General features: G+C 43.3%; 1 protein-coding gene across 3 annotated transcripts; it reads left to right on the forward strand.

The window, feature by feature from the left end:
- Positions 1–1321: 1321 nt before the first annotated feature.
- LOC143857878 (putative B3 domain-containing protein Os04g0346900) lies at positions 1322–11748 on the forward strand. Of its 3 annotated transcripts, none has more exons than XM_077368402.1 (4): positions 1322–1603; positions 1721–2054; positions 10356–10456; positions 11554–11748. In XM_077368402.1, the coding sequence occupies exons 1-4, from the start codon at positions 1502–1504 to the stop codon at positions 11590–11592; spliced, it is 576 nt and encodes a 191-aa protein (XP_077224517.1). In that variant the 5' UTR covers positions 1322–1501; the 3' UTR covers positions 11593–11748. The 3 variants fall into 3 exon arrangements, with proteins under 3 accessions (XP_077224517.1, XP_077224515.1, XP_077224516.1); XM_077368400.1 differs by lacking the exon at positions 11554–11748 and adding an exon at positions 10933–11543; XM_077368401.1 differs by lacking the exon at positions 11554–11748 and adding an exon at positions 10945–11543.
- Positions 11749–12402: the final 654 nt, after the last annotated feature.

The raw sequence follows: 12402 nt of genomic DNA on the forward strand, positions 1-12402 counted from the left end.
TTTAGATACCTCATATGTTGTATTTGGATTTGGAAATGAATTTTGAATAAAAAATGAATAGATCCGCTAGCTCATGTTGAGGGAGACAGAGAGGGTAGGGGGTACTTTCTACCAAGGTTTTAAATTTCAGTTTCGGAATGCATTTCGGTCCTCATCAAAACCGAAATTTCAAGCCAAATTTTGAAATTTCATTCGAAATCCGTCGAAATAGGAAAAAAGTAATATTTTATCCCGTTCGAAATTTCGGTGGATAATATTAAATAACGAATAGAATTCAAATTTTTTAGGGATATTCCTTAAATTTGAAATTTCGGGGATGAAAATTTGAAATTTCGATCGAAATTTTGCAATGTTTCAACTTAACCCAATTTCGGTTTCGGTCTCGACCGAAATTTCGGATTTTGGACCGAAAATTTAAAACCTAGCTTTCTACTGGAGGGGAGAGGTTGAGGAGCAAAGTGGGTGAAGGAAACTGCCAGATTTGTGGATTTCCAATTACTTATTTCCACAGCATATTTGGAAATATGATTTTTTTCACTGTGAGCGTACTTTCAATTGGAGAGGGGAGGTTGAGGAGCAAAGAGGGTGAAGGAAACTGCTGGATTTGTGGATTTCCAATTACTTATTTCAATAGCATATTTAGAAATCTATTTTTTTTCACTGTTAGTTGCTGATTTGGAAGTCCAAGGATTTGATCCGGTTCCAAATCACAGCGCAAAATGGGCTGCAAATGTGAGAAATCCAAATAAAAAATCTTCTCGGCATCAGAGGCGGCTGTTAATAGGGGTGCAACTTGGGTCGAGTTGAGGCCAACCCGAACCTAACCCGAGCAACCATTTGGTCAGCCCGAACCCGACTCGACCCGACAAGGTTCAACCCGACCCGAGGAACCCTTTTTGCCAACCCGACCCAACCCGACTTCAACCCGACTCAACCCGAGAGTTTTAGCTTAAAAAATTAAAACAATATATTATTAAAAAAGTCGGGTTCACTCGGGTCGGTTGCCCAAGCCGTCAACCCGAACCTGACCCGAACTCGAACCCGATTTTTTCCGGGGTTGAACCCGTCGGGTTCGGGTTGAGCCCTCCCAAGTTGCACCCCACTACTTGTTATGTGCAACAAAAGTAAACCGCAAAATGTCGTTTTGCCAAATAAATTGCCTAGCAAATCCGTTTATTATTAAATATTAATAGACGAGTGTGCCGAACAAAAGTGGAATCCGGAAAACACAATGTCCCTCTATCAGGAGTCAGGACACATGCGCAAGAAAACAAAAAATGACATCACGTATCCCAAAATGCAAACTTTCAACGAATCTCAATTGAATGCTTAGGATCTCTCTCTCTTACCGTGTGTGAAATTCAGTCTTGAGCTGTACGCTCTGTGAAACCTGTAAAGAATCATTACTGGGCTGAAAAAACAAAGAACAAACAAGAAAAGAATAAGAAGGGAAGAGGAAAATCAAAAGAAGAAATGGACTGAAAAAGAAAAAAAAACACAGATGAATGATCAAAAACTCTTTTCAGATGGGGAAATGAAGGAAACATCTTCACACCAGCCACAGTTTGTAAAGATCATCATTACCGAATTTTTTCAGAAAATTGTAAGTTTAGTCCTCTTCTTTTCTTTCACATAACCCATTTTTTTGGTGCATAGGACGTTATGGTATAATCAAATCTAAATTGAAGGATAGTCTAAGATTTTGTTGCATGTTTTGCAGTCCATACCGATTGCATTTAACAGATATTTGGTAGGAGAGAAGAGTGACATAGCAGTCCTCAAAAGTCCTCTTGGAAAATCATGGCATGTGAAAGTTAGAGGACACATCAATGGAGTTTTCTTTGAAGAGGGTTGGGAAGATTTTGTAGAAGATCATGGTCTCTGTTCTGGCGATATTTTAGTATTTAGATTTGAAGGAAATATGGTTTTCCATGTCACTATATTTGATGAAACTGCATGTGAGAAAAATTATTCCCCTCTTGTTTTAAAGGGTGTGGAAAAGATGGAATGCCAAAGAGAAAGGAAGGTTGAAGAACATGTGGAGGCTTCAAAGGGTAAGTTTCTTATGATTTTTTCTGTAACTTTTTAGAGTGGCTCTTAATATATAGGATAAGAATCTAGCTTTTGTTGGAACCATCCACATGTTTTCAAAATGAAGACCTTTTGAAAAATCACTCTGTTGAAGCTATTAATTTGATAATTAAGCTCATCTTCGAAGTGGGATTTAATAGCTATGTCATTTCAGAATATGGCCTACAAGATGAAGGGTCTAGATTGCTGTAAAATCATATGGGTGGTGTTGGTGCCAAAATCTGCTTCGGTAGGATGAGCTTGGGTTGAACTTCGATCCCTGCACGTCTTACGCTCAAAGAACACTAGTAGGAGGTCCTGGAGTTTGGACTCCAGGAAGACCCTCCGACACTCAAGTCAGAAATCGGCACAACAGGAGATAATCCAATCAACAAAAGAGCAGAGTAACGGTGCCTTGGATGGTAGATGCGTAGCTTTGAGTGTAGGTCTTTCTATGAGTCCGAGTCCTAGGCATTTTAGCATATTTGCCCTTTTTGGGTCTCTCTTTTTTGAGTCTCTCTTTATGGCCGACTTCCCTAACACCATGTTTAAACCTGGAGATCCTCGAGTTTCTTAATGGAACTCAGTTTCTATTGAATCTTGCCTCATGGGATTCGAACTCCCTTCTAGGGCACTTTCCTCATTACTCGGAGTTGCCAATATTGGAGATGAAATGTCCTTTTTAACCTCTCCTTGTAATAGACAAGTTCAGCCCCTTCAAGTTTGGCGTTAGGGTCACGTGTTATGCACTCATTAGATGGCTGGATATTACTCCTGACATATTGCCCCTCACTTCCTCGAGCGGTTTTGGGGTCGAGGGAGTAGTTTGTATGGGCTTAGGGCTTTCCTCATCTTTGCACCGAACTTCCTACTGTGATTGGATTCATGTTTCCATCTTCGCAGAGCTTTCAAAAGCTCGGAAAAATTCTGCATGGTCCGGGGCTTGGATCTTTGACCTCGGTTCCTTCAAACTTGGGGAAGGTAGGCGATCATTCGCTCAAGCTCAGAGGAGTTGGAGACTTAATGAAATTTTGGCGGGAAGGTGAACCGTCACCCTACCTTGGGTTTCGAAAAGCCGCGCCCTTGGGAGGGGAAACGACACCCTGTCATTAATGACAAACATTACGTTCGTAATGTCATCATAATTGGAGCCAATCCCATGGCTCAATAAGTGGTTGCAACGTTGAGGGGTGTCTCGTCTTATGAAGCAATGCGATGAACCACTTCTATATAAGAGGGTTCTCCCTCTCATTTCCTCCCATTTCGACTTTTGAGAGCGGGAAAACTCCAGCAATCTCTCTTCCATCTCCGGCAATCCTTCTTCTATTTCCGGCGATCCTCCTTCCATTTCCGACAAGCGTGCGATGGCCCACGGCTAACTCAACCCTTCGTTTTCTTCTCTTCCAGTCTCTCTCCATTTCAGTAAGTCCCCTCCTCCCTTCTCTCTCTCTCTCTCTCTCTCTCTCTCTCTCTCTCTTCCATTTTCTTTTTTATGTTTTCTTGTCGGAATGTCCGATGCTACGGATTCCCAAAATCCGGAGGGTTCGAATTACGAGAGGGAAAACAAATCCATTCCGTTATCTCCGGTTTTTCTTGCTGGAAAGTGAAGATGTGGAGATAATGAACGGGGAGGAAGAGTTGGAGATGAGTGGTGATAGAGAAGATGGAGATCATGAGGAAGAAGAGTAGAATGAAGGAGAGAGTAGGAGAGCGGATTCGGGGTCCACGAATACCGACCTTCCCCTAGGAGTGTCCAAACCCTTACTAGTTTCTGATCGGGAAGCCGGGTCAAATTAGGAGTCGATGGTAGTGTCCACATGAGTGGATGCAGGGCCTATTAGGAGAGTAACCCGGGCTCAGGGTTCGGTCCCTGTCCCTGTATTTGAAGTTCTTTTATACTTTAATGGAATTCACACCCGAAAGCTTCCTCCAATCTTCCATATTATTAACAACTGCTCTCTAGTGACTGACCAACAGAGCCCACTCAATAGAACATAGGAAAGAGCACCCAATTGCATGATTTGGCTACTTGGACCACAAAATATTGGGCACACTATGTCACCTTTGGTGTCTTCAAGGAGCTTCTTGATACTCTGTAACAGAGTTTGGTTGGTGACTTTGACTTGCCCATTTGCCTGGGGTATTCCACCTAGGTGAATCGATGGTTGATGCTCAGCCCTTTGCAAAACTGTTTACACTAGCGAACCACGGCCTGTTGTCGGTAATGAGTATTTGAGGAATCCCAAACTGGCATATAACCTGGTTGTAGAAGAACTTAGTGGCTTTGAAGGTGATCTTCCACTCTTCCCCACATGGTCAACTTCGAACCACTTAGTAAAGTAGTCAATAGCAACGAATACCATTGTCCACTATCTACTGGAGGGAATGGGCCGAGGAGGTCCATCCCCCACATAGCGAAGGGGATCAGATTCATCATGGGAGTATTCTGCATGGCCGGCTGGCATGTCATTGAGGAGAATTTCTTAAATTTTTCACACTTTTTTAACAAAGTCTTGAGTGTCCTTCAGTTTGGATGGCCAGAAAAAGGCGTGCCTCATGATCTTCTGTGCGAGGACCTTGCCCCCGTTAGTGATCACTGCAAATCCCTTCGTGGACTTCTTGGTGGGTGTAATTAGCTTCGAAGGGGTGAAGGCATTTTAAGCACGGCCACGTGTAGGACCGCTTGTAGAGATTGTCTCCAACAAGTGTGTATTGGGTGGCTTCGGCGATCAACCTTCGAGCTGCCTTCCTGTCTTGGGGAGAACACCGTTCATCAAATATTCCAGGAAGGGGTCCATCCAGCTTGGCTTAGGAATGACCTGCATTGTTTCTTCTTCCCGATTGATGCTACGCATGAGAACTTCAGTGTATAACGTGCCCAAGTCCGTGCCGTTGGAGGATGCCAATTATCTCATGGCATCTGCTTTGAAGTTCTCCGTTCTTGGGATTTGCACGATTACGAACTTTTCAATTTTTCTCGTACCTTTTCCAGGTACTTCAACATCCTTGGTTCCTTAGCTTCGTAAAGGCTGGTGACCTGCCCGACGATGAGTTGGGAATCGCTGCGGGATTTCAAATGGTAGGCTTTTATCTTGAGCGCAAGGTCCATGTCTTTTTTATCTTGAGCGCAAGGTCCATGTCTTCTAGGAGTGTCTCATATTCGGCTTCGTTATTGAACTTCTTGAACATGAAGCACAAGACGTAATCTAGGAAGAGCTCATTGGGACCGGCCAAGATTAGTCCGACACCGCTCCGACTGGCTTTGGAGGAGCCATCAATGAATAACATTCGGGAATCTTCGCCTTGTTCAGACTGAGAGCCTCCTGCCCTCCGGAGTCTTCGGCCAAGATCACACACATCATGACAAAGCGAGCCAGGGCATGAGACTTAATGGCTAACCAAGGTTTGAAGTGTAAATAGAACAATTACCAAGCTTGATAGACTAATCGATTAATCATCCGGAGAAGTCCTGTTTTTGGAGAATTTTGTGAAGCGGTTGGTTGGTCAGTACTATGATGGAGTGAGATTAGAAGGGCACAACTTTCGCTCTGTAATGACCATGACGAAGGCAAACTTCTCTATCTTTTAATATCTCATTTTTGCATCATGGAGAACTCAGCTGGTGTAATATATCGGACGCTGATTTTTTTTTTCTCGTTCCACTAAAAAGAGCACTCACCGCTTTCGAAGACACATCCAGGTATAAATAGAGATCCTTGCTGGGTTCGGGCTTTGGGAGTAAGGTGGGTGAAACGAAGTAGTTCGTTAGTTGTTCAAAAGCATCTTGGCATTCCTTGGTCCACTTGAATTCCTTCATGTTCCTCAGTACTGTGAGGAACAGAAGGCACTTTTCTACATATTTGGACATGAACCGGCTCAATTTAGTGATTCGTCCGGTGAGTCTTTGCACGTCCCGTATGGTTTTCGGCGGGGCCATGTCAAGGACAACCTTAATTTTTTCGGGATTCGCCTCAATTCCTCTTTGGCTAACCATGAAACCAAGGAATTTTCCAAAGGTTACCTCAAACGTGCACTTAGAGGAATTAAGCTTCATCTGTAATTGTCCCAGCACGATGAAAGATTCTTCAAGGTCGGCCACATGCCTACTCGGCCTTGAGACTCTTGACGAGCATATCGTCAACATAAACTTCCATATTCCAGTTGATCTGTTGCTTGGAGAGCTTGTTGACAAGCCTCTGGTAAGTCGCTCCCACGTTCTTCAATCCGAAGGGCATGACGTGGTTGCAGTAAAGTCCTTGCTCAGTGATGAAGGACGTCTTGTGGATGTTCGGCACCTACATTTGAATTTGGTTTTAACCGGAGAAGGCATACATGAAGCTTAGGAGGTCATGTCTGATGGTAGCATTGATAAGGAGATCGATCCGAGGAGGAGGATAATGGTCCCTCGGGCAAGCTCGGTTTAAATCGATAAAGTCGATACAAATCCACCACTTCCTGTTGGGTTTCTTGACCATTACAACATTGACAAGCCAACCTGAGTAATGAATTTCTCGAACGAATTTGGGTTGGAGTAGCTTATCTACATCTTCCTTGATATGTAACTGACTTTCAGAAGCTAAGTTTTGCTTCTTTTACCTTACAAGTTTGAAGGTTGGATCGACGGTCGGCTTGTGAATGGCGATTTCAGCAGAAATCCCCGGCATGTCGGCCTCGGACCATGCGAATACGTCAGCATTGGCCCTTAGAAAATTTATCAAGTTGATTTTAGTCTCACCTTGGAGGAGGGAACTGATCTGGATACTTCGGTTGTCCTCGCCTTCAAAGAGTGGCACTTTTGTCAACTCTTCGGCTGGCTATAACCCGACCCTCATCTCTAAGATCAGGTGTTTCGATGGAGAGGGATTCTTTCATCTTATTAGTACCCTTCAGGGCGGCAACATAGCATAAGCGAGATGTCTCTTGATCGGCTTTGACTTCACCTACCCCGTGATCGGTAGGAAACTTTATCTTGAGATGGCTACAGCTTTCAAGGCGTTCAGTGCGGGCCGACCAATAATGTCATTGTATGCCGAAGGTACCCGGACGACCAAGAAGGTTCCCACGATTGTTTTCTGGCATGGGTCAGTTACTACAGTAACAGGAAGCTCGATGGGCCCTTCAACCTTGACCGTGTCTCCGGAGAATCCGTAGAGGGACCAATCCACCGCTCTGATCCATTCTGAGCAGAGATTCATTTACTTGAATGCATCGTAGTACAAGAAGTTGACGGAACTTCCATTGTCGACGAGGATTGTTTTGACGTCAAAATTGGCGATGGTCATTGTCACGACCATAATGTTGTCATGGGGTAAGTGAACCCCATCGTATTCTTCGTTGAAGAAGGAGATTACCTGACCGGGCTTTGGTGGATTGATCTTCGATTTTTTGCTCGGACCATGCATGCAGTGTACTTGGTTGGCGTAGGATTTTCGCTCCGCAGTAGTCTGCCCTTCGACTGTCGGTCCTCAACAATTGTGTTGATGACGCCAGCCAATATAGGGTACTCCCTTTCTACTCTGGGTCAAGGAAGCAGGATTCTTCCCTGGGAGCCTTCAATTCCCGCTTTCGATTCCCGTTTTGATTCCCGCTCTGGCAACCTTGAGCAGGATTCTTCCCTGGGAGCCTTCGATTCCCGCTTTCGATTCCCGCTCTGGCAACCTTGCTCTGGGCTCCCGGGTGCGCCATGCTCGATCATCACCTCTACGTCATGGAGATCGGCGGTCATCACTTGGGGACTAGTCATCACTCCTAGGGCGGTCTTGGTTTTGGATGTACCTATCGACGTATCCGCTCTCAATTAGTCTTTCAATCTACTGCTTCTTGAGGTGCTAACACTCATCAGTGTTGTGTCCGTGATCCTAGTGAAATCTACAATACTTACTCATATCTCACTTTTTATTATTGGCTTTCATCTTCTTTGGCCACTTGACGTTGCCTCTTTCGGCGATATCCATTAGGATGTTTGTCATGGAGGTGTTGCGCAGAGTATACTTCTCGAACCTTCGAGGAGGGCTTCGGTTATTTCCCGAAGTCCAACTATTCTGACGAGCTTGCTATCTCGGCTCAGCACCCTCCTTGGAGTATTCTTGTCCTTTTTTTCTTTTCCCAAGATCGAGCAAGCTCGACCTCTTTTTTTGCAACAATGGCTTCTTCAGGATGCATGTATTTGTGTTCCCGAGCCAGTAGGCCCCTGAGTGTTTTGACAGGTTCTAAGGCGAAGGATAGCTTGAGGTCACGATTCCAATCTCCTATCATCATGGCGGTTAGTGCTACAGATTGATCAACCTCTAGAATTTGGGATAGCTCGGCATTCAACCAGCCGACATACTCCCATAGGGATTCGCCTATTCCTTGCTTGAGGACATCAGAACTCTTATGTCGAGGCCGGTCATTTGCAAAATAAGCGACGTATTTGTGGTTGAGATCTTGGAAGAAGGAGATAGAGCCCGACTGTAATCTGAAGTACCAGCTACTGTCGGACTTCTTCAGCATCAAGGAGAAGGCCTTGCACATGACTCGTCCAAGGGGCCTTTTTTCTTTCCGCTCGTTGATCTTCTGCTGCATCTCTTGGATTTAGCGTTGAAGATTGGCGATAGCTGAGATTGCAAGGTCGGCGACCGTAGTGTGGTTTGGTGCGGTGGGCGGATCCGGGCTTGATGCAGAGGGAATTAGTGTTGCTCCTTGATGGGCACAAGCTCCTTAGGTTCCTTCCGGGAGAAACACGGTAGACTTGCTCTGGGGACACTGGATTGGCCGGTCCATCGGCTACTCTCATTGTGTGTCACTCAGGAGGTGCAGTCGGTGGTACAGTCACACCGGCAATGAAAGTTTGAAGTTTACTGGCCAGGTTGACTGCTTGTCGGGGCAGATTGTCGAACTGGTCAAGTGTAGGTGCATTGGGGATTTGAGGAGCCTACTCTTCGATCTGAAGGAGTTGATCTCAGCCCCCCTGGAGGGTCTCTCACAGAGGCAGATCTCTGGAGGGTTTACTGGCTCCTAGTCATTATGCTGTTTGGAAGGGGGTTCTTCTTCTACTTAAGAAAGTTGAAGGGTCCCTCGGACGCCGCCAATCTGTTGGTGCCAAAATCTACTTCGGTCGGATGAGCTTGGGTTGAACTTCGATCCTTGCACGTCCTGCGCTCAAAGAACACATGTTAGAGGTCCCGGAGTATGGACTCCGGGAAGACCCTTCGACTCTTAAGTCAAAAATCGTCACAGCAGGCGATAATCAAAGCAAAAAAAAGAAAAAGAAAAAAGAGTAGAGTAACGGTCCCTTGGATGTTAGATACGTACCTTTGAGCGTGGGGGTCTTTTTATAGAGTGAATGTCCTAAGCAGTTTAGAATACTTGCCTTTTTTGGATTATTTCCTTACTGGTTGACTTCCCTTAGGAGTTGGTTTCCATATTTAACATGGAGATCCTTGAGTTTTCTAATGGAACTCGGTTTCTATTTTTGCAACTGAGCTTTTAGGAAGGTTACCTCATGGGATTCAAACTCCCTTCTAGGGCACTTTCCTCCTTACTCGAAGTTGCTAATATTGGAGATGACATGACCTTTTTAACCTCGCGCTGTAATAGGCAAGTTCGGTCCCTTCAAGTTTGGCGGGAGAGCCATGTGTCATGCACTTATTGGATGGCCGGTTTTTACTCCTAACAGGTGGTCTGCATTTTCAAAGCCTTTTATGTTAAGCTTTTCTGTAGTATTATTCCCCTCAAATGAAAAGCTTGGGTTTTTATTGTTGGATATTTTTAAAATATTTTATTTTTAAAAATAGAAAAATTAAATTTTTCAAAAAGATACATCTTTTTATGTGAAATGGTACTTCTACTCAAAAGCCATTTGCGTTGTTAAAAGATGTTGTTTTCATTTGAAAGGGTGCTTTCATGTCTTTTTATCTTCTATAAAATAAGGCTTAGAGTCTCATTTTCAACAAGGCTTTCTCCTCTTTTACTCTTCTCTTTTTCTCAAAGTAAGGGCATACTGACTGTCTTGAACTTGGGGTGTAGCCATTGCTCCTGGCGCAGGCATTTCATCCTCGGGACTTATTTCCATGTAGCCACCCGCATATGTGGGGTAATAGAGTCTTTAAGAGAAAGCTTCAGCTTGTCTTGCCTGCTTCTTTCTCTTTCTCTCCTTCTATTCTCTTTCCTTATTCTAAAGAGTCACTTTGTTCATCTACTATTACAATTTTTCCCTACATTTATCTTTTTCTTTGTCACCTGAATTTTGTATATTTTAATGTGGGCTTCATCTCTATTGGTGTGGGTTTCATCTCTACATTCAGGAGGACTGAAGGTAGGATTTGAAGGAAGAAATTCTTACAGGCCCAAAGCTCCTTACTTCTTGGCTACCATAAAGACATGTAATCTGGACCGGAACTACATGGTTAGTGTTTTTAAACTTTCCTCTCCTCTTTGGCTTGATCTATGAATATTTTCTTTGAAGTTATTGTGTACCTCGACCTGAATCTCAGGTCACTTTTTTTTAAATTTAGGTTGAGTTTTCGTCGTGAAATTTGATTTAGTATGAGTCCAAAACTTCAACCTCGAAACGTCGAAAACTTTTTTTTGGCAAAAGCTCAATGTTATAGTTTAAAAACTCGAAAACTTCAACCCGTAAGTAGACCTAGTCGAGTTAACTCAAGTGTGAAGGTAGACTCATAAAAATCGTGGAGTTGTTGACCAGGCAACTCATTGCAATGCCAAGTTGAGTCAACTCTCACGAGTTTCGAGTTGTGACTCACCTCGACCCAAGTTGCACCATAGGACTCCATGTCAAGTTAAATGCTTACTTTATAATAAATGTACAAGTAGTGGAATGCATGAACTCCTGTTAGATATTTTGGGATTTTTGAGTTGCAGAGTATTCCGCAGAAATTCGTAGTGGCGAACAGTCTTGGCAACAGAAATAACATCACACTTATAGATCCAGAAAGAAGGTGGATAGCAGCGACAATATATCACAGGAAGAGTCCCCATAATAGAACTTGTTTGTTTGGTGGTTGGCGACGTTTCACAGTTATTAACAAGCTTGTAGAAGGAGATGAGTGCTTCTTCGAGCTAGTGGCCAAAGATGTAATGAACGTTCGAATTTCTCGACGGGCAATTCTCAACAATTCAATGTCTTCTTTGTCTACTTGATGATGCAGTTTCTCCTAAGTTCAAGACATTTCACAAAGTGGGTCGCTGTGTCGGATTCAATGCTCAATACAAAAGTGATTAGAAATTAGAAGCTGAACATATGGTCACTTGTGCTACTGTGTTTTCTTTTCATGGATGAATTGTGTGATGATTTTGATCTGGACTTTTTGTTGGTCTGGATGGCTAGGGTTAACACAATATTTAGGATTCTTCTCTAAACTACATGATAATCTGTAATTAGGACTGCTCGTTTGGATCAGTTTGTTTTTGGTGCATAAAAATGCAATGTAATTAAATTGGAGCTTTATACATAAAGTAGCATTTTTGGCCCATGCTATACAGGGGGAATGGAGGCCAATGTATCACTTCCCAGACATGTGATGTAAGATGGTGAGCCTAGCACCATGCATGGGTTGGGTGGAGATCGTGGGACCCACTCCATTAAAGGAAGAGGTAAACTAAATAAGCTAGTTTTGAGTTTCATTTTTTCCTTTTTTTGTTTAAGTCAATTCTCCCTCTACCCAGACATATCTCACAACTGGCCCCAAAAATATTCTAATGGAAGAGTTTGTTAGTGTTTGCCAAACATGCCCTTAATAGCACAAATGACATTTACATCTTAAAAATGTGATCATTAAGTATGACTAACTATTCCAGATTGCATGTCTGAATCCAAATAGGGATTGACAATTAGAAAGGCTACTGATATTGGCACCTCCATGTTTTAATAATTGCAGAAAATCAGTTTGTCTTTTCTTTTTTAATTGGCTTATGAGAGCTTTTTGGTAAATGTAATAGTCATGCCACCAGACCGTACCGTACACACGGCTTAGGACATGGCAGCGTTGTGTTGAACACCTGCAAAGCAATCTCTACAAGCATACTAGGCTAGCAAAAGATCAGAACCATGCTCAAACTCAGTTACGCAAAGTAGCTACATCCATTAACCAATGTTTAAAGACCATAAATGAGTCAAACCATCACAGCTAATCAGAACTAATAAAGAAATCTACTGGAACGTCCACAGCTGATCTCTAAGCTTCCGATACCTCTTCGCTGCCATGAGGATCAATGTCTGAAAATTTTTAATCCATAATCAGCCAAAGCCAAGTACATAATAATAAATCAATTCACTGGGGATAGCATGCCTAAGAGAAATCAAAGAATAACACTTAGGCCAAAGTATCGAGG

The sequence above is a fragment of the Tasmannia lanceolata genome, unplaced genomic scaffold (assembly GCF_043159265.1).
Source record: "Tasmannia lanceolata isolate RefF3 unplaced genomic scaffold, GAP_Taslan_0.1 ptg000025l, whole genome shotgun sequence".
In the NCBI taxonomy this organism is placed as follows: Eukaryota; Viridiplantae; Streptophyta; class Magnoliopsida; order Canellales; family Winteraceae; genus Tasmannia; species Tasmannia lanceolata.